General features: G+C 41.2%; 1 protein-coding gene across 1 annotated transcript; it reads left to right on the forward strand.

Annotated features, from left to right (window-relative positions):
* On the forward strand, positions 1-26,579 carry RALB (RAS like proto-oncogene B). The gene is made up of 5 exons (XM_071435243.1): positions 1-196; positions 15,660-15,816; positions 16,893-17,101; positions 19,841-20,018; positions 22,145-26,579. Exons 2-5 carry the CDS (start codon positions 15,703-15,705, stop codon positions 22,262-22,264), a joined length of 621 nt encoding a protein of 206 aa, XP_071291344.1. The 5' UTR covers positions 1-196; positions 15,660-15,702; the 3' UTR covers positions 22,265-26,579.

The following is a 26,579-nucleotide window of genomic DNA, read 5'->3' on the forward strand; positions in this document are numbered from 1 at the left end:
GCGCTCGCGGGGAGCAGGGCCCGGCGGGAGCGGCGCCGGCGAGGGCGGAAGTGCGCGGCGGGGGCGCGCGGGCGGCGGTGCTGCCCCCTCAATGAGAGCCGGGGCGCGGCGGCTGCGGGAGCAGCGGGGCCGGGGGGCACAGCCGAGACGGGAGCCGGGCTGGAGCCGCCGTGCTGAGCCGGGCCTTAGCCCCCAGGTGAGAGTGAGCAGCGGCTTCGGGATCCCCCCCACCCCAAACCCGGGCCGGTGGGGGCCTCCGCCGTCCCGGCCCCGCGCCCTCGGTGAAGGTAGGCGGGAGTCGCCGGCTCCTGGCCGCAGCCTGGGGACGTGGCTGAGCTCCCCCGTCTCGGCGCTCTGCGGAGAGGGAGGGAAGGAAGGTGTCAGCGGCGGTGCGGGGCAGCCCCTCTCTCCCGGGTGTGTCGGGCGAGGAGAGCCCTACGGCTTCTGCCCGGAGGTTCCTCGGCCCTGGGAGAGCACCGGGGCTGGGCGCGGGCAGAGCGGGGCAGCCGGTGACCGTCGGGCCTGTGCGGGAGCCGCAGTGAGAGGCGAGAGGCCCCGCTGGTGGATTCGGCCGCCCCTGCGGCTCCCGGTGGCGCCGGGCTGAGCTGGAGCCGGGGTCCGCCGTGGCTCCTGTCCACAAGTGGGACGTGGCGGAGGGAGAGGGCGAGGAGGAGCTGGCCTTGAGCGTTAGTGCAGGCTGCCCTGCCTGCTCTTGGTGCCGTCGGATAAGTGATAACGTTTCGTCTGCGGGAGATAAACAGAGGGCTTGGGATGCTGGCGGTCTTAGTTGAGCCAGAAGTTCCTGGCTAGTGTTGTTTTATCGGGTATGTTCTCTCTCTGCCCGTCTTTATCCTCCCCGCAGCCTTACTGGTGTAGCTCTTGTAGGAAGGAAGGGTGGTGCCTGAATGTGACCTTACCTGCAGAAGGGCAGGGAGGCAGGTGAGACAAAGCAGCCCAGTCATGTTTCCTGAACAGCTGGTGCAGGCCTAACCCGGTCATTCTGCTGCAGCCCTGTTGAATCGATTCTGTTCTGAGAGCAGGAGACAGTCTTGACAATGCCTGTGCGTTTTCATGGTGGAAGGGAACAAGGAGACTGCACCTGCACAAGGAGCAGCCTTGCCATTGTCAAAGCTGAAGTCTGCAGTCTGAGTAGTTTTGGTTTTTGCTTTTTTTTAACTGTTCTAACATTACTTCTCCTTGTTTCTCTTCTGAGGGACAGGGAGGTGCCTGTCCTCATCCTCAGAGGTACATGATTTTCAAGAAAAGATGTATTTTTTTTCTTAATGTCTTAAATACTCCATGTCCCGATCCTCCCCATCCCACCCCCCAATTAAAGTTGTTAAAGTGAGAGTAGGAAGTAACAAATCAGAACCAGACTTGTGGTTCTTGGAAGTGATTTGCTTGAAGGCCAAAAATTTTTGTTATAGAGAATTTAATAGTACCAGTTCAATCTTCCTTGACAATAGCATCTTTGCACTTATTCATGCATAGCAGACTTGCTAGAATAATTTCAACTACTTGGATTTTTGCTTATGATCAGATGATACCAACTTACTATGGTGAAATATTTTGCATTTCTTTCCTGTATTAAGTACTTCATTTAAAAATAAAACAGCCCTCAGACTAGTCCTGTAAACAAGTTTCCTGTGTTAGACTTTTAGTAGTAAATTGTTTATTTTCACTTCTTTTGGAGTAAGCCAACTTGATTCTGTTTTGCATGCCTGAAAGAAAGTGAAAATGACCTATTTTTGCTAGTGTTACGTATATACTGCAGAGGAATTTCTAGTCTAAAGATTTTGGTGGAATGCTTTACAAAAGCTCTTAACTGAAAGCTTAATTTGACCAGACAATATCCTTTCTTGGCTATCCTTTAAAACTCTCAAACTTGTCTCTAATTGTCAGTGCAATGGTACTGGAAATCTCAGTAGAAGAGCAGTTGAGGCATTTTGATCAAATCAAGTCAGTAATGATGGGACACTGCCTGGACCACTTGGAAGTGTACACTGAAATCCTGGATGGTTTATAGTTTCTGTCATCTAATGCCTCATTTGGACTCAAAGTTTTTTCAACTGCTTAATTGATTTTGCACCTACTGTTGTTTGACCCAATGCTGGATAAAATTACTTGCTTCTCTAGGAACTTTTGGGGTCCAAGCTTCACACGGAGCAAAATTGTCCTGTGAATGGAGCAGAAATGGCCACATGAAACAGTGGAACAAGCTCTAGCATCATGGTTTGGGAATCTGGTTCATAGTTTGTTCTTGTCCTGTAAACCTGTTCACTTTCCTTGCAAGTGGATAATTGCACAGTGACTCAATCATTTCCTACTAACTAGATTCAAGCTCCATGTGACTGATTAAATGAATTGCTTTCTATTACACAACGGATTCATGTGAATTAATAGCCTCTCTTAGCAGGGGCACTGAGGGAGCCTGTTTCTCATGACAGCTGTGCAGGCACTAAGCACCCATGGGAGTGCAAGTGCACACTGGTATCAATCAGTAGGTGTCTTGTGCCTCTTGCTGTAGCAAGCAATTTGGGGTAGCAGTAGTGGTGTCCAGGGGTTTGAGTGAAAGGCAGTGGCTGGGGAGGCCACAGAAGTGGAGAAATGTAGGTGCTATTTTAGGTTTTCTCTTTTCATCCACCTTTGAGTCCCATGTCTCTGCTAACTGTTCTGCATCACTGTCAAGCAGTGGTGATAAGATTCCATTGCTCGTTGCCTGCTATTGCTTGGAGCAGTAAGGTCAACAAACTGTCTTGGTTGTTTCACTCTCCTAGTGGTAATAGTCAATTTTGTGGCTTTTGTTGTATGATACAGTTGATGCTTGCTTCTTGATAAGAGGTTCAGAACATGTATTTTAAAAGTCCTTGCTACTAGCTGCTGTAGGGCAATCATTTTGTTGGTAGCTCTTTTAGCTCATTAAACAGAACTAACCAACTTCCTCTGTGCCTGCCCCAGAAATATCAAGTTGTCTTGTCATTTAAGCAAGATAAGTCTGCATAACTCGTGCTTTATCTCTTCATGTTCTCCCAAATACTGCTTTAATAGTAATATTACAGGATCTGTTTTGTCTCTTGTGCTTGAGATGTGCAAATGTGTTTTTCAAGACCTGTCAAAATGAAAGTCATGGAGTCTTGTAATGTGAGAATGTTATTTAGGCTGATGTGTAAGTAGCTGCTCGATTCTTTATGGTAACAAAGTGCTTGCTTAGAACTTCAACTGTTTTCTGTGGAACCTTGAGCCCAAAGCCCTCCTTGCTGAAGCTGTTGACAAAGGAATAATGGTTGATTACACGAATATGAGACTTAATGGAAATGCAGTCCTGACTAGGAATCTTTGCTGGATCACAAGTCGAAGACCGAAAAAATCAGTTCTGGGATTATAAGCATTTGTTAAAGACTTAATCCTGTCAGCCGTTACTTTGTGAATTAGTGTTGCTGTCAGTTGAAGTGATTAGTGTGAAATGTTTTAGGCCACTAATAATGCAGCGAAACTGGAGTTTTTAATATGTTCTTCTTAAATTTGGAATGTGTCAAAACTAATCTGAAGGCAAAGCATAGAACTGGAAAGCTGCGAACATGCTGAGTTAAGCAGATGCTGTGATTTCTCTGGTTTCTAGCTCTTTCTGTATATATTTTTACCTGCAGTGAAAGATGATTTTTCAGAAGAGTACTGGAGACTTAGACCTAGCCCCTATTTTGGGCATGGTAGATGGATATATTAAAGAATGTTTCCAGCTTGGATTTAATATTGATGACTTCTTTTTTTTCCTAGCTGATGGTTTGAATCACAGGTTTAACAGAGGAAAGAATCCCACTTTATAGACAAGATTGTTATAGAGTACTGTATTACAGGTTTATACTTAACATGACAAAGCGCTTTAAAACATTATTTGTAGGAATTATCTACCTGAACCCTGGAATTCATTCTGCAGAACAAACACTAAAGGACTAAAGTGGCTTATTTTGTTTTGTTTTGTTTTTTGGTGGTTTTGTTTGTTTGTGTTTTGTTTTCTTTTGTTTTGTTTTTTTTTTCTGTTTAGTAGGTGTTTTATAAGGTTAGGGCTACCCTGCTCCAGAAGATGCTGTCTTGGGTACCAGTCTAAAGCAGACATTTAACAAGTGAGGTAGTTTTAGATCAAGTTGCATACCTGTTGCCTCAGCTTTCCAGAAAAGAGGTGGTTTTGCTAACTGGGAAAGCTGCTCCCTGATTAAAATGAATTAATTATAAAGTACGTAGTGATCTGTGATACAGCCTTTCCACAAAACTGCTGCTGCAGTAAGAAACTCCTCTCCATGATGGTACTCTTCTGCTATTTAGTGTTCTTGGCTTACTGTGAGATCTCATTTTGGGTAGGTAAGGAATTCTCATTAGTGTACTCACCAAGAAGTCTCACTGACTGACTTTTATGGCAGCTTTCTGCTTTTATCTACCATGTCATAAAATGGAATAGCCAAGAAATTTAAAGAAATGGTGTTTCAAAAGACAGCACTAGTTTCAAGCACACATTCCAGTCTTTCTTTGCACTTTATCATGTTTTAAAACACAGTTTAAGAATAAATTTTTTAAACAATTCTGCAGGCATTGGAAATTTAAAGTTTGTCTTATAAGGCAAACTAAATTCAAAGTAGGCTTTATTGGTTAAATCTGTTCTGAAGTTTTAATGGAAGGAAACTAATTAAAAAAATTATTAGGCAGACCAGTTGGTGGTGATACTGTGCATCTTTATAGTATTAGATAAAGTTCCTAATAAAGTGTTAGTCATGATGGATTTGCTTTAAGTTTTCTAGCTCTGCTGTACTGCTTGTGCAAGTTAAAAAATGGGCCTCCCCACAGATAAGATTTGTAGCAACTGCGTTGCTGGGCACAGACTTGACTTAAAGTTGCTGAGGCTGAAGAGACTTGTGGAGACTGCCTAGTCCAGTGCTCCAGCTGACTGCTACTCCTGACCCATAAGCTGGCTCATGATCATCCCTAGGCAGAGCTTTGTGCACTCCAGCTTTTCTGATGGGAAAGACAACTCTCCTGCCTTGCTCTGTCCTAAAGAGCCTGTGGCCATCCACACAGCAGCACTGCAGCCATGAGAGCTATCCCAGCTCATCTCTGTGGTCCCAGGGATGTTCTAGCCCCTGCAGCTACACACAGACCCCAACATCTCCAGCTCATTCCCTGTACTGCATGCATTAATGTATGGAAGCACACCCTGTTGTGCTGATTTCCCAGGAAAGGCACGAGCTCTGGGATGAGCTGGCTGTGTATCAGAGTAGTAGATTTTTTATTCTGGTTAAGTGCTCTGCAGAGATAGGAAATGTCTCCAGGAGCACACAAGAATAAATGTTTATATTCTGCACTAGTTCTGTATGTTCATGTGACCTGTCATTTGCTAGGTCATAAAGGGAAGTGTCCTGAGCTAAATGTGTCCTAATTTTCTGTGTTGAAGTCAAGTGGTTCTGAGTTAATAGTCTGCCACCCAAACCCAGAGTTACCAAGCATGTTATATTGTGCCACTCTTAATTCTACAGCACTCTGGAGGCTGTGTTGAAGAGCACGCATTTGGCTGTAAATGTTTTTTATAGTGGTAGGCACAGCACTCTATGAGGAGACCAAGGATAGTGCTTCTCCCATAAGTAAAGGTCTCCACAGCTTTTTAGTCTTCTTAACTCTAAGAATACTTAAATTGCATAAGACCCCTGTACTGGTGTCATAATCCAGTTCCCATTTGAAGATAGAAATACTGCTTTTGGCTTTAATGTAAAGTATATGAATGCAGAAGTCTGAAAAACTGTGTGTCATTGAAAACATTTGCTCCTAGTCCAGTAGAAAGGCAGCTTCTTGCATGTACAGAATACCTTGGTATGTATGGTATTCTCTACCTCACTGGGGAAACTGGAGTAAAAAAATCTTTTTAAAGATGACTTAACACAGCAGCTGAATTATGGATGCTAAATGTCACTATTGTTGTTTTGTGTGATGTAAATGCATTGATTGAAAGATGGAGGAAAAGGTTCAGTGCTTGACACTTGAGTGATGTTGCCTGATTGAGGGAGCTTAGTGACTCACTGTATACATCTGTAAACCCTGCAGTGAAGTCAGTGAAGTGCTTAAAATAGTGGAAGTACCTTCACAGGCCATAGGAAGGTGATCCCTGAGTGCTCCTAGGGAGCTGGGATTCAGAGCTCAGGGTGGGGGATTATTACTTGCCTATCTGCATCAAATGTGGTCTCAGCAGTGGCTTGCATTTCCCCAAATGGAGATGTGAGCATGAGATACTAACTTCAGTTTGCTAGCAAGGAATGTAATTGTGTGGGCAGAGACAGTTGCTTCTGCGGGTATTACCTGAATAATGTTTGGACTTGTGACTTATCCCAGACATCCAGTTCACTAGGGAAGCATGATCTAGTGAGGTGAATCCTTTGGGGAAGCAACAGTAGCAGCTTGTGGTCTGTCTGCAGTGTCTGGTGCCATGTTTGTGAGACCAGTGTGCTGGGTCTGACAGCCCCAGGACTGGGTAGCAGTAGTGAGAGCTGCTGCAACTCTGTACCACACTTCTGGGTGAATGGGCATTTGTTGGAGTTTGTGAAATCAGTGGTGATGACTTTCTTGTGGAATATATAGCTGCAGCTTTTTCACTGAAGGAACTAAAACATGTTGTAACCTCATACTGAGGTAAAATCTTGGTTATTTTGGGCTCTAGAGTTCCACTTAAGACACTGATTGTGTGACCTGACATGTTTGACTTGGCTGTTGTATTTGTTAGGCTCTTGGAGATCCAGTTAAAAATTGGTATGAGATTAGCTATCTGAAACATGTCACCACTGTCTCTTAGTGGTTTGGTGGACTTTTTGTATGCTGTGTATCTAAGATGGACATGTTTCTGCATGGGTGAGCTTCCAAAGGAAGTGTAGTTGAAATACACTTTGCAAGTCAGTGGGAGTGAGGCTGTTGAGCAAGTCTGTTGCCTGAGTGTCACTTTTCTGGTATGAGCCAAATTAACTAGTGTGAGCAGTGCTGTCATAATTCACCCTGAGTAATTAGGCAACTAGACTGTTATCACCACAGTGACAAACTCTTAGCATAGTAATACTGATTAATGGTATTAACTCAGTCTTTGTGCTTGTAGAAGAATTCTGACAGGTTTTCTAGCAAGATCTTGCAGGGTAAGAGCAACATGGTAGATCCCTCTCTGCTGTCGTCTGTCTGCAATGTGTTTTCTGGGTGTTTAATATTAGACTTGGAGGCTTTCTGAAAGTACTTGGAGAGGTCTGGCTAGATATCTCCCTACAGAAGAAGTGGTTTTAGCTGTAAAGGCACTCATGTCTTATGACTTTCACTCCAGGTAACACTGTCTTGCTGAAATAAAGATTATATTCTGTCTGGTGCTACATACGCCCTACTAGCTGCTTTGTACTGAGTAATAATGAAAGTCATGTGGAGAGTGGTTTCTTACTTATTTCCCCATAATACTCTACGTAACTATGATGTTTGCATGCTATCTGTGCAACAATGAGGCAGTTATTACAACTGTGCTGCCTACATGCAATGACAATCTCTTGATACTGTTGATACCTGGCTATTAAGAGCATTTGCTTTATAGCATGACATTTGAAACTTTATTTACTTATATATAGATGTATGTGATTTTTTTCAGGGCAGTGGGAGAGGGTGCCTTAAAAGCACTATTGGAGGGAAGTCCTTTTTCTTCTCTGAGCTACTGCTCACAAACAAGTTACTTGGCTGTTTTTCTTTCACTCTGATGGAATTCTAAAAATAAACAGTCAATCAAAACCAAGCAAACAACAACAACAAAAAAATCCCCCCCAAAAAACCCTGAACAAACAAATTCAGATACTTAAGTTCCTTAGGAGCAGGGATATGTTTGCTTATATTTAACTTCAGCCTAAGATCTGAGTTTTAAAGGGTTGCTTTAAAGTGCTGCTTTTCTGAGCAATGGATCAGACTGATTCTTTCCTGTGACTAAATCTTTGAAGGTTGCAACCTTGCTACAGACTTGGACGGGATTTAGTTCCAGTTTTTCTTAGACATCAAGATTATTCTTAGCAAGGTTATTGGCATGAGATTACTGCTTATGTATAAGGTAATATCTATTTGTAATGAGTAATCTAGAATGGTCCTGTACTGAATGATGTGAGAGGGTATATATTTAAGAATTTCATCTAGTAAGTAAATGTAAGTTAAATGCTGTCAGATTTGCTTTCCAAGCTGCATGGATGCATCTCTGAAAACTTGTAAGAGTTAAGCTGTGCTTGGCAAGGACGGAGGGGATTGTGGGCAATGTGAGTATATACAGGTATTGTGTACTTAAAATGGATCACTGTTGTGGTGGTCCAGATCTAAACAGAGCCTTGAAAGATGGAATTATCCAAGTCTAGCTATAACCTGTTGGAAAGAGCAGCATGCTAGACTTTGTAGGTTGCAAGGACAATGATCAGTTAAAGGAGCAGTGCACCTGGGTGTCTCTTGTTCTTCCTGTTCTACATAATAACTGTTGGTGCCAAAAAATAGTTTGTATACTAAGTCCACTCTTCTCAAAATCACTTGATCTTATTAAACTTTTTTAGTCTAAGTGAAGAGCTGGAGATGGCTTTGCATGCAAATGTGTGGAACAGTGAAAAGTAAGCCAGTATGGAGACCAGGGTCGCTAGTAGGGATTCTTAATCCTAGTTGGCTGGTATCCAGTGGCTGGATGTCTGATGCTATTGATACTGTTGGAATATTTTAGTGTGATATCTGTGTCCTCTTCATGCATGCAGAGAGGGCTCCTGATCACAACTATATTAAAAATACTGGTTTTATACTCCCTGTGATATTTTCCAGATGAGCAAGTCTTAGGGACTCTCCTGCAGAACAAGTTCATCTCACAGTCTGCAGTCTTTCTTATTATGGAAGCTAATACTCCAGTCTGATTATTTTGATGAAAAACAATTCTGAATTGAAATGGCTCTGCAATCTGTGCTTATAATTTCCCCAGCCTTGTAGGAGATGGAGAGCAAAAATGACCTGGCTTCAGGTTCTGGTTTAACCTTTAACTGCTGTAACAAAGTGAACTTGCTAGTCCTGGTCTTGCTTCATGTGTCTGTTAGCAGTGTATATGTAGCTCCTGCCTGAGCATATTTGTGACAGCCAATATATGTAAGTGTACACATAATTCTGGGGGATTTAGGCAGGATTAGTAACTAATAATAATTGTCTGAAACTAGTGTCATGTAGCTTTCAGTGTGTCAAATAAATGTATTTATTCTTAGTTTTTGCCTGTAAGATTTAGGGACATAGTTGTTGCCACTTTGAATAAGAATAAAGCCTATATAAAGAGGTTAGATCCCTTCATGTGTACAGAGTAAAGTAGTTCCTTGCTTTAAATTCTTACTTCTCATCCTGATATTATAAAGTATTAAGTTTTCAAAATCTGTTTTGAGTTTCCTTTCCAGTGCCCTTATTGTGGCAACTGCAAGTCTACTAGTAGATCTTGGGAAGAGAAAAAGCCTGATTACCAAAAGCAAATCTGGGGTTTGGGTTTCACTCCAGTGCTCAGCCTGGCCACTGAGCAGAGTGGTGGCTGCCCCTTGTCTGGGGAGTGAATTGTGATCAGGGCCAGGGCATTGCCCTGTTTCTGCAGCAGTATAAGCAACTGCTTGGCTGCTAAACCTTCTTTGGCCTTAGCTGTACAAACTCCCTTCACATCAGCACTGAGGCATGTGTGGCCTTGCAGATGTGAGTGGCAGGCCCGTGGGCTGTGCTGAATGGCTCTGCTGCAGGAGGAGATGGGCTGGAACAGCCAGGGGCAAGAAAGAGGGGCCTGAGGGACAGGGGATAGTGATGGCAGCATTGGGTGATATAGATGGGAACTGCAAAAGTACCCCATTGTGCTCTGGGAGGCATCTCAAGCTGAATGAATTCTTTGATTCAATTAAACATGGCTCAGAAAAATCTATAAGCGCAACTGAGAAGGTAGAAATGTCCAGCTTTACATAGGGAAGGATATGAGGATATCCCAAGCAGGAATTTCTACCAAGCACATCATGATCTCTGTTTAGCTTGGAAACCATTAACTGAATGTATGCCAAGAGTAAGATATTAGCACAGCAAAAGAGGACAGAGTAGCATTTGTAATTTTTCAGCCTGCATGTCCTAAAATTTTCAGTGGCATTAAATATGCCACTTAATCTCAAATGGGTTTTTTTAGTTGAATTACCAGTTGGAGCATTTACAGTCCATTGAAATCTAATGGAATTTCAGTACTTAAATATTTTCTAGGTAACCTCAGAATGGCTGAGGAGCTCTTACAGTTCATAGCTCAGTGAGATTGTTAATTAGTTTTGTGATCCAGGGAATTTCTGTGACTGCATTCTTACGGGCATATCACAGAACCAAATACTTCAAAGCCTCTAATTCATATTCTGATAAATGAGGATCACTAAAATACCGTTGCAAAACCTTACTCTTTCTGTGCTGGCTTTTGATGACATCATATTTAAGTCTTTATAATAGGTTGAATACCCAGATTTTCCTTTAAAAGTAGGTATCTGAAGGGTTTAACAAAGCTCCTCTGTCAAGCTATTGGGCTAAGGGTTTCTAGAATCCTGTTTAAAAATCCAAAGAATGGCTGCTTTCAGTGGCAGGATAGCAATGAAAAGAAATGTCCAAAGATATCAGCTGCACAGCAAGAGAACAAGGGCTGATCTCAGCAATTTTGAGCTTAGCGCTTTATTTCAGTTTTAAATCTTAAACTGAATGGAAGAACTAGCAGCAATTCCAATTAAAGCCTTTGGAGGGTCTCAGATTCTTTTATTACAGCAGCAGAATATTTATTGGAAAGCAGGTAGACTTAGTGAAGCTTCTCCTTTTTTTTTTTTTCCTCATGTACTTGGATGAACTGTAGCAAAGTTTCTTGTGAAGTGACAAGAGTGTTTTTCTTTAAGTGTTCTGCAGCTGTGGTCATCTTAATGCATGTGAAATAAACAGGGATCTGAAAGTGTGGTCTGATTTGAAATACATGTAGTTATTCAGTCATAGTCTTTGAATCTTGGTATTAGGTAAACCAGTCCTGTTTGTAAACTGTGTTCTGAGCAGTTTTGCTGTTTATGTTGAGGAGAGGGTGGAGAAAAAGCCGTTTACTCAGGTGTTTATAAACAATTGCCTTGAAGTGCTCAGTTTCAAGAATGACACAATATTGTGCAGGGGGCTTTAGTTAACCTGCAGGAATTGTAATCTAAACAGATAAGGGAAGGCTGAAATAGCTGGTGAGTTTAGGGTTAGATATCTTACATTGAAGGTGGCATGGTTTGATTAGTCCTGGCCAAGTGGAGATCTTCAGAAGTCTAAATCAAAACAGCTGATTAGTAACTCCTATGGTTTGAATTTTAGATTCTGTGCTTCATGTGGGCAGCCTGTGGCTGGTGTAACCTTCCTTTCTTGATCTGAAGAGCATCTTTCACCAGCATCACAAAGCTCCTATTGTGCATAAGGCTGTGTGCTACCTATTGTAGAATAAATGCAGCGTTATCAAGTCAGTGGCTTAATCCTTATATTTGAAAACAAATGAAACAGGTAATTACTTCTATTTTCTTGAAGAAGAAAGACTGCTAGAAAAAGTTTATTCTTTGTTTGTAAAGTTTATGCCTTGCTAGACGTGGCATCTGTGTAGCAGTTTATTTCAAAGCAGGGTGAATGGTAACCAGAAGGAGCCACCTCCCTACCTCACTTCCCCAAATAAACTTTGAGAAGGTTTGGGGTGTGGTGGGTATTTTGGTTGGCTGGTTGGGGTTTTTTTGGGGGTTTTTTTTGTTTGGTTTTTTTTGTTTTTGTTTTGTTTTGTTTTTTTTTAACAGCTTATGACACTTAGCATATGAAGTTCAACATGGTGTCATTAAACCCGAGGGTAAAGTGACAGATGGAAATTAAATAGATTGACTGACTGCCCAATGGATTACTTCTTGTCCTGTCAGAGGAAGGTGAATCTTGCTGGAAAGTAAACTGTGCCGAAAAACCAAGTAAAGAGCAGTAGGGGAGAGGAGGCATTTTACCACAGCATTAGGTGTCTTGTCTGGACACCTACTCAGAGTGTGCTCTTCAGCATATGCAATAAGACCCTTTGCCTTAAATCTGTGCTCCTTGAATGGAAGGGACCTGAGTAAAAGCAACTGCAGTTGTCACAGGTTCTTCTAGACACTGCTCCTTTTTTTGAGAAGTGGTTGAATTTCCCAAGACTTGTTTTTCTGTGAACAGATGAGTCAATGTCAGTGTCTTGACTGCCTCAAGGATGCCTAATGTACAGAATAGGAAGAAAATTCATCCTTGCCTACTCAGAGATATCAGAGGAGAGAGCTTCCACTTATGTTAATAGATTTTGGGGTTTTTTACTTTTTTTAACCTCAAGGAACTGTTAGATGTGAGCTTTGAACCATGTTGTGTAAACTGTTTCTTGGGCTGCAGAAGTGGAGATAAAAATAAACAAACAGTTGGCTACAATGCTTTCTCTTGTTATTTCATTAGAATATTCCCATTATAGTCTCACCATGCCCCTTTCTGAAGCAGTGATGTGCTGTCAGCCTGTTCTGTAAGCACTGGTACTTCTGCACTGATACTGACTGTGTTAATCCTGTGTCACACTGCTTCAGCCTTGCCTTGTCCTCTGTTCTTGCCTCCTCACTGCCTGGCTGTTCTGGAGCATGGCCTCCTCTGATGCCACCAGAGAGGAGCTGCTTTGTGTGCAGCTTCTGGGACTCACTAGTGCACACTGCACAGGGTCTGTGTTGTGAGCATACTGATGCATTCACAGGGTCCCTGTAGTCCTGATCCTCCCAAATATTGGAGTGGCACCTGGAACAGCTCTGCAGGGAAGATCAAGTGCTTTGGCCATGAAGAGCTTTAGATGCAATCAAACTAAATTTTTATGCTATTGGGTGGATTTTGTTTAATATTATACTTTGATTATGAATCAGGTAATAGTGTAAGGCTGACTTGCAGTTTCTACAAGCCATTGTTGGGGTGGAACAGAGAAGGAAGGATTGAAATATTGTCTCCACTTACCTTTATGATGAACTCAAGCTTGTTGGTATTTTTCCTAAAATACAACTATTAATTTACCATGACCATGTAAAGATGTGGTATTTGTATTGACAGAAAGAAAAGTCTTTTCCTTTGCTATTAGTAAATTATGCCTTTATTGCTGTTGCATAGCACAGTGGACTTAGCGCTGCTGCTGCCTATTACATATTCCTGTTTGTGATGGCAGAAAAATGTCTAATTTGAAAACTTTGTATTAGATAGTACAATGTTAGGATGTCTGATAAAAGAATACACACAGGTTAAATACAGTCACAACTATATGAAAAGTAGCTAAGGGTCACACTCCAGAAAGCAGCTTATCTACTACTGTGAAAGCCAGGCAACTCTTGAGCTAGGACAAAACAGCATTCTCTACAATTTAAGAGCAGGCTGTGTTATTTCTAGAACACTTAAAAGTCCCTGAACTATCTCATTGTGTGGCCAATCTGTAGCTCTTGTTTCTTGGGTATTTATGTCCAAGCAAGCTGAATTCTGATTTACCATTTGTAGACCATGTGGACAATAGGCAAAGCAACTACTTCTGGAGTTCAGGTGCTACCTGTTGTGGTTTTACACATTCCCTTGGCAGGGAAATGTTCTCTTCCTCTCTTGTCTCTCTGTGGCAATGGCTGAATTCACTGTCCCCAGAAAATATATGTTTGTGCTGTACAGGGAGAACCTATGCAGAAATAGGAATTGTCACACCCCATTTCTGTACTAAGGAGTGGATGAGGGAGCTGATGTATAACATAATAGAGAAGATTACCAGAGGAAAATATCTGTCTTCACTTACCCATGTTTATCCCAGAATGAGCACTTAAAGATGATTAATTTGCATTGCTGTACTAAATGTATGTAGCAAACAGGTGTGAGTAAAAAAACTCTGCATGGAAAAGTACTGCTGCTCAGATGTTTGAAAATGCTGTCCTGAGGGCACTTCTTGATTGTTGGCATGTTTGTTCTTGTATGCATCAGTCAATGAGAGCTTAGTTTGATTTGTTGCTTTTCAGAATATCAAGTCATGACAAGGGGAAAAAAATGGTCACTATCAGTGTACTCTAAGAGCAATTGTCCAGACTGGTCATGGAATTGTCAGTCTCAGAACACAGGGCACATAAACTGGATTGCTTGGAGCAAACTGCTTTCAGGGAGAGGTTTGGACTGGGCAGTGTCCAAAGGTCCCTTTCCAAGCTAAATAATCCTATGGCATGTTTGTAGGCTGATGATCCCTTAGTCTCTTGTTAATTTTGTTCAGGCCAGCTGGTTGTCCTGAAGCTTTTTCCAGTATACTACTGAGTAACTTGTACTGTTGGCCTCGTGTTTCCATTCAGTAGCACTTGCTGATGTGGCAGTTGCAGTGTTTTTCTAGAGTAATTGTGTCTAGGTAAATTTGAGACTCCTGGAAGGTCCATTGCTTCTGTGCTTCTGGAATCAAGTGTGCTGCTGTAAATCAAGGCTGGTACAGCCACTTCCTGTAGCAGTGTTTTCTGAATGGTCTGCTGGTCTCCTTACAGCTCTGTGCCAGGATATGAACAGCTGGGGTCCTTTGTGGTACTCCAAGGACACAAGAATCTCCTGCCATCTACCATATACACATTATGTGTCTGAAATATTACTGTTTGGGGTTAATATTCTTTGTGGGAATCCTGACTGGTGACACATCTTTGTTTCACTTATTTCTGGTTTTATCTTCAGTGTGCTGTCCTTAGAGATGCTGCTCTGTGCTAATCAGCATGGCAGCTGCTGCTTGTGCTTTGGGTACAACTACGGTGTCCAACTACTCTTAAAAAAACCCAACCAACCAAAAAAAAAAGAGGCAATATTATTTTTAAGGAGCCTCCAGTATTTAATTACTAGGCTCACATAACACACAAACAGAGGCTTGTTAGCTAGGGCTTGTTTATTGAAGCTTACTCCTTTATGGCTTAGCAACATCAGGAGGAGAATAGGAATTGAGATTTTTTTTTTTGCAGTAAAGCAGGAATTTTTTTCTAAGCAAATTAGATTTGCAGCATCAAAAGGCAGGAAGAGTGTAAAATAAATGGTAATGCCATGTCATGAGACTTTCTGCTAGAAGCTCTTGCAACTTGTTCCTGCCAATTTACTGTGTATCTCTGCTGTTCTCTTAGCCTATGTAGGGAGAAGATCAAAAGCCAGATTTCTGTCTATGAGCAGATCTAAGGTAACTGTATCAACATTAAAGAAATATTTTAGAAAGGTGTAATGCCTTATAACAAGAGCAATAAAAACCACTTAATTTCATCTCTTCTGAGAAAGAGTGGGTTTTTCTTTAGAATCTGCTCTAGACACTAGTCTCGTAGGCTGGGTTTACAAATTAAGAGTAACTTGTTAGAGACCTTTGGCACTTTTATTCATCATACTGTTGTTACAAATAGAAGGCATTTGTTTTAATACCTTTTCCTACTCATACTTTAGGCATGGTTTACATGCCAGTGCATTGGAGTGGCCCATTCTTTAGGCTTGCAGGACAGGGTTTTAATCTGGTCTTTCAGCACTTGTGAGACACTTTACCTGCATGCTACCCTGATGTCACCAATGTCATGGAAGGGTGACTGTGCTGCTTCTCTCTGCAGATCTGATTGGTTGCCTGGCACTTCGTCTGTGGCAAGCAGGACAATGGCTGCCAGCAAGAGCAAGAACCAGAGTTCCTTGGCCCTCCATAAAGTAATTATGGTTGGCAGTGGAGGTGTGGGTAAATCTGCCCTCACACTTCAGTTTATGTATGATGAGGTAAGTAACTTCAGTTCAACTTCTCTAAAGCACAAATTCATAGGGCTTGCTAAGCTTTTTTCTGTGGGACAGGGGAACTAAATGTGATGAGCAAAAGACCTGATGACCCAACTGGCAGGAGCAGGATGTAGAAAGCTGGGAGATGTGTCCTCTGGGAACATCTCTGGCTAAAGGTGACAAAATTGATGCTTATTTGTGAAAGAAATGTCTTCAGAAGTCATGCATAATGTATGGGTGCTTGTGTACAGAAGCTGTTACTACTTGGAGTTGAACTTTAATTTTGTAATTTAGGTCAGTTAGGGCTGAAGTCAGAAGTAAACATTCTAGCTCATTCTGAGCCAGGTGGTGAAGTAGGCATGTTCATAGCATGAATTCTTCCATACTGGTTTACAGGAAGCTAGATTAGGCAGCCCGCACTAGTATGTGAAGGAATACATGATCCTGTAGGTCAAAAGTTAGTATTTATCTATAGGTTGCCCACACATGCTATAGTAGTGTAAGTATCTGAACATGATGTAGGCATTAATGAAAGCCAGCCAGCTTAATTGTTGTGTTCTGAGGCTGAGAGGCTCTTTACCTCTCTACTTCTCTGCTGGATGAACTAAGTTGAACTGGCAGTGGCTTTGTGGATCTGATCAATTCTGAATGGACTAAAGTATGTGTCTGTGTAATTATGGAACAGGCTTTCACATTCAGCAGCTGAATGCTCTCATCTACACCTGGTAAAATACCTGTTCCTGAAGTGTATTCAAATGCATTTTCTTAAAGTGGGAGATCTAGATAATGCCAGCACATTGCTTAACTTATACTGCAACTCTGTTCTTAAAGTGTACTGAAATTGCTGACAGTGTTCTGTGTGGCAAAACTTGACTAGGCAAATTGGCTCTTTGATGTATTAAGGGCTTAAATAATTTGCTTTTAATAGTAATACTGAAAAAAAGTGGTGGAACTTAGTGGCTGACTGAATTATGAGAAGGTTTTGGGGAATTTAAATGTCATGGAAGTGAAAGAAGGAAGATAGACAAATACTGAGACTGTTTGACAGTAATTCTAAACACTGATCCCTTTCTTGTCAGTTTGTAGAAGACTATGAACCTACCAAGGCTGACAGCTACAGAAAGAAAGTAGTTCTGGATGGTGAAGAAGTTCAGATAGACATTCTGGACACAGCAGGACAGGAGGATTATGCAGCTATCAGAGATAACTATTTCCGCAGTGGGGAAGGGTTTCTTCTTGTCTTTTCAATAACAGAGCACGAATCCTTCACAGCAACAGCAGAGTTTCGGTGAGTAGTTTCTCTCCTAGGCAAGGGAAGTTACCCAGTTCCTGTGTTGCTCTGACAACCCTGCCTAAAAGCTACAGCTCTTTATTCTTTGTCTGTTACCATTTGATCAATAAAAGTGACACCTGACCATTTTGCTCTCAGTAACTGATAACCTAAACCACAGTATTCAGCCTCTGGCTTTAGTCATCTTCGTGCCTGCAACTTACAAGTACACTATGCCAGCAGCAACTTCAGGCAAGTAACAGATTCTTGGACTCTTAAAACAGGCATATTCCAGCCAATTTTCAGTCTTCATGGATGTGAAGTTTAATTATCTTAGAACAGTACTTCTGGAATTAAGTCTGTATTTGGCCAGGTTTCAGACACAGTATTGCTTACTGCTAGAAGCAGGTGCTCTAAGGAAGGGAAGGATTAGCCTCCACTCTCAGGTATGGATTGGTGCCAAACAAGGGTTGGCAGCCAAGCATTGCTATTGTAGGCAGACGTATTCCTAGAAAGACACTGGGTAGTAGTAAGCACTTCCATTTTTCTTCTTGGATTAGCAGTTCTGATGTAAAAATTGGCACCAGATTGACCACAGAAACTGCTTGTGTAGTGTGGGGGGTAAATAGAAAAGGATTTAAACCACTTCTCTGGTTTTAGAATCTATGTAGCCACATTCTTCAGGGCAAGTGTTCTAACTCTTTTTGATAATACCTGTTGCCTCAGTAGAAGGTAAACCCGAGATTGCCTGGAATAGCTGTATAATTTGAAGGAAAACTTCCCAAAGCATAGGAAAAGTTTAGGAGTTCCTTATGCTTGTCAGAATAAAAGCTCTTTATCAGTCTGCCTTATGTTCCCTTTGCTTCAGTGGTACAAGGTTAACAGATACTAACTGGTAATGGAAGTGCTGTAGCTGAGGACACTTATTTCTAGGTTTTTCTTAAAACTAAGGCAAACTCCCCTTGCACTCCAGAACTTAACATATCATACTTTTTCAACAGTACTACCTGACCACAAAATCTTTCATGAGGTATAAAAATACTGGTCCTTCCTCACATAATACTTCTGTGACTTTGTTCTTCTTCAGAAGGCTGACAGTCATGGGACACACAAGCAGAGCTCAGTTTGCTCTAACTGGAGCTCTGAAAGGAGCCAACAGTTCAACTGCTACAGGACTGCAAAACTGAGTACTAGGACTCTTCCTAATGTAAGATGGAGGAAAAGGTCAGGTAACACTCAAAGAACACAAAGAAAATGAGACAAGCGGAAGCAATTGGGTTTGGCTTATGTGCCTAAGTGAAATATAATGTTAAACCCAAAGTTTAAGGCTTTGAATGAAAGAGAGTAGGAGTATTTATCTTGGCAGTTTGGTTTTTTTGTCAGACTTCTGTAACTAGGTTAACGGTGTGTTGGTTCAAGATTCCAGCACAGCAAAACAATGAAAAAGCAATGCTAGCCCTGAAGATGGGCAAGAAGGGCCTAAGAGCTTTGTGATGCAGAATCTCCTACTTTTCAGTGATTCAGAAGTAAAATAAATAGTGAAACTAGTTAAATGTAATGTTTAGGCTCACATGCATGAACCAGCTCCTTGGTCCAGGAAGGAGTGTGGAATGGGTAGTATGAGTCACCAGCAGCCCATGCCAACCTGCAGAGTGGTATTGTTTACTGCAGATCAAAAGGCTCCAGAATCCTAACGCTGTGAAAAAGCTGAATACTGAACAAACGATAGGCTTGTCTTTAAACCCTAGCTCTCCTGCTGATGCTATGCATTCAGTGTTTGCTTTCAGTGCCTCTTTAATCTGAAAATGTGTGAAGATGCAGTTAAATGCAACAGCAGATTGTCTGCTTCAGTGTTAATGCTATTTTAGAGTCTCATGTACTCTCCATACATTGTTATTTTGTAGATGGAAAATGCAGGCATCTGAAGTAGTGTGGTGACTCGGTGAGATGAGAGGGTGTAGCACTGTGCTCATGCCTCGTTTAGCTCTTCTTCATAACTACTCAAAAATAGTTTAGAGTGGTAGAGTTCTTCCAGCATCCTAGATGGACAGCAGCCTGTGTCAGTCTGGTTTCACCTTGTGTTTTACCCCAGTAATGAACAGACTGAGACTGGTATGTAACATCACTCCATCTCTTTTCCTGGACACTGATACATCCTCATAGCATGACAGGTTAATGCTAGCAGTGGAATATCTTCTTGGAGTCTGTGAAGGAGGAAGGTTGCTAGCATTTTAGTTCAGAGTTGTGTAGTAACTCTCTCCTTTGGGTAAATTTTACGTAGCCTTTAGGAATGATCTCTGCCAGCTAACTGGGCTGTTTGCAGCCTACTGCCTTGGCAGACTTGATGTTGCCCAGACCGAGATAGAGATATGATGCAGACTGTGAATTAAAGATGGTGACTGAATGCCAAGGTGGAACTTGGCAAACATGGCACTTTTACTCTTTTCCTCATTCGAATGTGAACTCCTGCTGCCAGTTGCTCTTCTGCCATAGTCTTCTTCTTTCCTAGAGCCTGATTACTCACCAAGTAAATGGTAAAACTGCCTTCCTGGAAGTGTGAAGCATTCAGTAGTGTAAAGCCCAGAGCATTACTATGCTAATCTTGGAGTCATTTTAAAGTGTGTGTCCAAATGTTGGGAAATACCCAGTTGTGAGCACTAATAATGTGCAGACCACTTGATCCACTCCACATAAGTGTGATAGTTTTGTTGCTACTACTAACACAGATATTTTTATTTTGAATACCTCATGCCTTAGGGAACAGATCCTGCGTGTGAAGGCTGAAGAGGATAAAATCCCTTTGCTGGTAGTGGGGAACAAATCTGACCTGGAGGAACGCAGACAAGTGCCTGTAGAAGAGGCTCGAAGTAAGGCAGAAGAATGGGGGGTGCAGTACGTAGAAACCTCTGCCAAAACTCGGGCGAATGTAGATAAGGTGAGAGAAATTACATCTGCTCAATTAGATCATCGCTACTCGTTTAGTAGCTGACTCTTGCTGGGACACAAGCAAGTCCACAGTTTGGTTTCTGAAAGCCTAGTTTATTAAAAAAAACCCAAAAAAACAATGAACTTACTGTAATGTGTGCATTTAGGCACATACCTAGCTTAAGGGAACCTGAGATCTTGAACAAGTTAATGCTATTGTCTTGTTTTAACTGTTTGTACCTGAACCAATAGTTTTTCAATAGTCCTTAGGGTAAATGGTTCTAAGGATTCTTTAAGTATGTTATTTTGTTTGTAGGATGTGTCCTTCTTATAACACAAATAACAAGCTATGGACAATTAGAAATTGTTCCCCCTTCCCTATAAAGCTACGTGTAATGTGGTTAATCTTAAAAATTTTATTCTTCTTTTCTGCCAAGATTACTATGAATTGTGAGAACAACTTTTCGCTGTGTCCCTGTCCTGTTTTGACTTGTCTGTGTTGGTATAGGACAGTTATTCTCATGTTATTCTGCTGATGTTTTCTTGCATAAACAGTGGTGGTGGGGTATTTATTCTAGAAGAGAAATGAATTATGACTATAAAGTGTTTGTCCTGTATAGAGGACAAATCAATTTCACTCATCCCCTTTATTTTGTTTGTAGTGAGGAGTTCTTGAAGAAAAGGGTGTCTTTTTACTTCACCAATTCACAGAAGATTATATGAAATTACTGTTTGCACCCTAAGGGCTCCAAATGTGTCTTACTAATATGCAACTGTTTAAAGCTTACAAATTTTAAGCAGTTTTCTCTTTCGTTAAAGAACACTTGCAGCTAGCTATATTCTTCTAGACAGCTTCCTGTTCTTCTATATTAGTTCACTAGTGGAAATGTTGTTGGTGCACAAGTAACTGGCAGGAACTCCTCCTCTCATTAAAACTGCAGTATATGAAACTCCTGAATTGAGACTTCTTGATTTAAAGAACGTGGCATAATTTCAGTTTGGTGAAGTCACCATCAGTTGCATAAACTGGGTGATGTAGTGAAGCATGAATATTTAGACTTGCTTTTCCCTATAAGCATCTCATATTACTAATGAATGGCTAGCCTATTTTATATTTAGACTAATCTTCTGATCAGTTGGGATTAACAGCAGTGGAGCTGTGTGTCTGGAGTGTACTAGCATGGTGATCTAGATTTGCTGTTACAGGTCTTCACTGGCTAGCTCATGTGGCATACTGGTTGTTGTCTTTATAAGCACTGTTAGGTACATTGTACAACAAGATATTTCTCTTTGTGGTGATTGTGTGTTAGCACTGTGGCAGAATAAAAAAAGCTTAAGAGGGTTTTGAATTACAAACTAATCTACTTTGATCAGTAGTATGGTCTTGTTTCCAAGTATCAAAGGCTTGAGAGTTCCCTGTTTGGAAAAAAACACACTTTAGTTCTACAGGGTGATGCTAAGCTCTTATTCTGTAATCATAAAAATTATTCTAAATAATACAATAAAATTATTTTTAAATAATCCTAAAAATAAATACCCAATGACTGTACAGCAAAACTGCTCTTGCATCTTAAGTGGTATGTACCTAGACATGAGGAATACGGGGGTGAAATTGCCTAAGTTTTGGATGAAAAAATTAGACATGAAAGGAAGCATGGCTTTCTCTGAATTTTTCTTAGAACATAGTTTTGAGAATTTTTTGTGCCCTGTCACTTGAATGCTGCACCTTTGTAATTATAGACCAAGCAGAATAGTAACTGCATGGAAAAGACTGGACTCACTGCTTTCCATAGTTAACAGCAGTGGAAATGTTTAAATGTTTCTAGGGCACAGACAAATGTTCTCATGAGCTCTGAATGCTGCTTTTGTGCAAGAATCATATTTAATAAAAATCCCTTAGAGAACAGGGCTGTTGAATTTTTTGATAGCCAGGTAAAATTGTGCAGCTGTTTGTCACTGCTTGACACACTACATAATTCTGATGTTGAGTTTGTCACAGGAATCTTTGTCTAGACTTATTTGTGCTGTGTTGAGTACAGTGTGGTTCTACATCTTTATTTGCTGCTGAATACGGTAGTTTTTATCTGCTTTCTGGTGGCTGATGTTGTTTAATCTTTCTTTATTTTTCCCTCCTAGGTATTCTTTGATTTAATGAGAGAAATAAGAGCAAAGAAAATGTCAGAAAACAAAGACAAGAATGGCAAGAAAAGTGGCAAGAACAAGAAAAGCTTTAAAGAAAGATGTTGCTTACTGTGATGCTTTGGAACTGTAAATATCTATCTACAGGTGGCACGGATAAAATACCACTAAGGATATAGGGCTGGATTCATGAAAGGAAGTCTGTATTGACTCCCTTATCTTTTGCTTTGCATATCACACCTTCAAAATGTGAAAACAACTTTGCAACCATTTCCAGTATCCAACAAAACCTTTGCCTCCTTAAACTGAAATGGGCTCCATCTTCCAACTTTCAAAACTAGAAATAGTTTCAGAACTACAATCCTTCTGCTTGGTTACACAATGTACTTTTGTATTAACTTCCTTCTAATGTTTCTGTGTGTTTCTCTTGAACCTTTATTGGCCTTAACCAGCACAGCTGTTCAGGTTCAAACACTTTTTCCCGCTGTTGCTGCCCTCCTTGATGGTGCAAACTGCAGAAAGGCTAGATGACACCTAGTAAAGGGTTTGAGTCTCCATCTTCTCTTAGTTGTCACTGATATTTCTTACACTGAAATCTGCTGACTTCCTCCCCACGGTCCATGTAAGAAATAGCAACTGACAGTTGAGAGTCAACTCAAAACAAACTTTTTTCTGTGTTCTGTTTAGTCAATACAGCATTCATGAATCAAGCCTACGGACTCAATTCAGACTTATTTAGGAAATGCAAAAATTGATATTTAAATACAGGCTAGATGCATTCCCTGCTGGGGTCTGTCTTCTCATCCTTAAATTAGTGGTATGGGGTGAGAAAATGACTGTAAGCCTTTTTTCAAAAGGAATAGTATTATCACCATCTCCCTGAAATGCTGTCCTGGGTTTCTTCCATGTATTGTCTTGACTCAATTACACTCCACATCTGTCATCCTTCCCTTACCTTGTACTGGAATAGTGGAAATAGGTGTTGATTTAATAATCAGTTATGTTTATGTTGGAACACTTGTGATGATAATGTTGGAAAGTGAAAACATCTGCATCTGTCTCCTGTCTTGCTGTAGATGAAAATGCTGAATAAGGGTGGGTCCCATCACACAATCATGACCTGGAATAGGTGAGGCATATATGTTACCTCTCAATGATTAGCTGGCTAGTGAGCTGTATGGTGTCAAAAAGCAAATGAAGTTAAGCAGTTGCCACATCTGTTATTCACTGTTAATTTTATATGTACTGTTTCTGATGCACAGCAGCCTAGCACATGATGAGTTTTGCTGTCAGTTATGCAGTGGTGGTCATGTCTGTTCAACAAAAACAGTCTAGAAGTGGAAAAGTCAGTACTTAGCAGGTTCTGTTGTCAGCTGAATGAAATTAACTTTCTGATGCAGTTTAAATGAAGTGCAGTTGCCAAAAATCTCTTCTGTCACTGTGGAAAAGAACTCTCTTCTGGTTGTGGAGTTTCTCAATGAATTATGGCTATCTTCTGCCTCCACGGAATAGAGAAACTTGAAGAGTAACTGTATCTTGCTGGTAACTGGATGCTTAAAACACAGTTGCTTGGTGAAAGGTTGTTCAATGAAGCTCATTGCAGCACTAAATTAACTAATGGTGTTTCTTCCTGAGATGGAGTAGGGGATACTGTTCAGTACTTAGTGTTGTAATTTGAGGTTGAAAAATATTTTTTCACGTGTACTAGATTGCTTTTGTGCATTCTGTCTCTGAACATTGAAAAAAAGTAAGATGTGATCTATATCAGAACCTCTGTTGACCTGAGGTTTCACAGGGACTTATCACAAACTCATTGTCTTCCATCACTAGTTCATCTTGTCAGGCAACTCATTGGACTGGGGAAACTGTACTAAATAAAAGGTGCTGTAATCTTCATTCTTGTCAAATTAAATTCCTTCTTCGTTTTACTCTTATCTTGTATGGGCAGACAGAAAGGTTAACCAGCTCTGGAAATGCTTCTCTGTGAACAGTATAATTAATTGGGAAGTTGGCTTTGTAATGCCCAGTAGTGTTTTGAGGCAGAAGCTGTAAGCCTGCTGGCTTACAGAACTTGCCACTCGAGCTGTGTCACCTGTGTCTAAAGCCTAAGCACTGAATAGGACACTGGGAGCTGTAACACATCTAACAAAGTTTCCTATTGAACTTCCATGGATAAAAGTCCATTTCTGACTGTATATTGTCCATGCAGCAAATGAATGTCCTCTTCTGGAGGAAGGCAACTCAGTTAGGTTTGGTTTTAGTCCTTAATTAACCTAAAGGATGAACAACAGTTGAGTTGATATTACAAGCTTATCTAGGTCAAGCCCCTCCAAGGCAGGTTGTAAAATGTGTATAACAAAACTGAATAAACTGACCTTACTGTATGAATAATGAATTCAGCAAAGCTTACAAAGAGCAGCTCAGCTGTGTTGGCTCAAGAGACTTGGATGCCTTGACCTTTGATCTCCATAGTCTTAAATTATCTGACAGTATTTGATAGGACAGATGAATTTCTTCTCAGAACAGCAAGTCTCTCACTGGTGTTCTTACAGTCCATGTGCTGTTTTCACTCAGGTTAATTTTTTTCTCCAACTGATAAAGCTATGCCACTGAGGTGGACTTCCTTGGAAGAAGGTGCTTGCTGTTTTATGGCTTTCTGCTGCATCTCTTCAGTGTTCTGCTCTTGTCACCTGCTCCAGAAAGACTAGGCCTGGAGACTAAATAAAGCAGCTTTTCAGTTTTCCTCTTCTATACTTGCAACAAACTCAGTTTAACTTGCCAGTTACAGCTGAAAACACAATGAACAAAGCAGCTACCTTGGAACAGTGGGCAGCAAGCTTTCTGACTTGTACCAGAAAGGCAGTAAAGCTGGTCCCCTGGACTGAAATCTTGCTGTCTCCACCTCATGGTGGAAGTGCCTGAATATGCCCTTTCTGAATAGGGGCAGTATGATTTGGGGGTTCTTGAATGGCTTCCAGGTGTGCTTCACTGGACATCAATGGATATCACCATCAGGTGGGTTGAGTTGAGTGAATATAACATGGCACAGCATCCTGTGAGCAGTGTGAACAGAGCTTTGAGTAACTGGGGGCCAGGTACATCAAATAAGGGATGACTTGGGCAGCAGGGGGTTCGTGGCTGCCTGCTGGCCCTGCTGTGTAGCTGAGGAGACTGAAGGCTGGATTGAAGCTGACGTATTCTATCAGCCTTTGCACGTTGGGTAATTAAAAACCACGGCTTCTCTTTGTTGGTATAATGTGCTCTTAAATCATTCTGGAGCATGGCTGTAGGCAGGTAACTGGATATTTGCAGCTGGAGGTCATGCAAGACTTGACTATGCACTTGCACTTAAGCATTCAAGTATTATTCTTGCGCAATGGTTTAACATGAAGTCAGGGAACTGTTTACTGCTACGTGCAATCTTCCATATGTGGCTTAGCTTCAAGTGCTCCAGTTTTCCTTCTGCTTTGAGCAGAGCAAACAGGCCCCTGTTATAACAAGGGCTAAATCATTATATGAAAAAAATACAGGACTCCAGGACTGCAAAGGCAGACTTGACTCTTGTAGAGGACCATCTTTCCAGGTGGGAGTACAGATGCAGCGTGAAGTGTGTTTTCAATGACTTGTGCCCTATGTGTTCTTACACAGACTGATACACCTCTACTGCAATTTCTAGGGGAACACTTGGCTTGATGAGGGGAAAGATGTGTGCATACATTTACTGGGCATTAAACTTCAGTAAGATGTTGATAACCATCTGAAGTTCCAGTTGAGTCCTATCTGGTTTAAGTATAATGCTCAAGAATACTTCAGGTCCGAGGTACAAAACTACAATCTGGAATGCAGTAAGAGGTATGTAGGGGGGATATGCATCTAACTAAATGCTCACCCAGAGCTCTTTTTAAAGCTTTTCAAAGCATTAACCCAGTTCTTAGGCCTGACAGGTCTATCAATTCTTGCTCAAAAAGAGGATACTGTTATGAGTTCAGCTCAGAGCTTATGTAGACAGAAGCTTTCCTTAATTGCTATAAGCATATGTTGCAGTGTTCACCTCCTGTTGACTTTATAGTTGGGAGAAGGAGGGAAGAGGAACAAATAAAAAAGCTATGATTTTTCACTGTAATCTCCACACTTCATGGAAATGGCAGGTGTTCCTCTTGGGAGGGGTAGGTGTTATCTCTAACACCAAGTGAGAAGTTTAGTGTAGAGGAAGTGATTGTGATTGCAAGACTTAATGAAACTGCCTCTAAACTATGTATGCTATACTATACTATACAATGTAAATTCTTATTTTTTCCTTACATAGCTTCAGAGCTTTGTCTCTAACTTGCACAAACATTTTTAATGTCTGTAAAACTGGTCACTTTTCATTATCATGCTAATACAACTGATTTGTATTACTATTGATAATAAAAAGAAAAAATGAGCTTCA

The sequence above is a fragment of the Agelaius tricolor genome, unplaced genomic scaffold (genome assembly GCF_023055355.1).
Source record: "Agelaius tricolor isolate 1412-34295 unplaced genomic scaffold, bAgeTri1.0.p SCAF_10, whole genome shotgun sequence".
Taxonomy (NCBI): Eukaryota; Metazoa; Chordata; class Aves; order Passeriformes; family Icteridae; genus Agelaius; species Agelaius tricolor.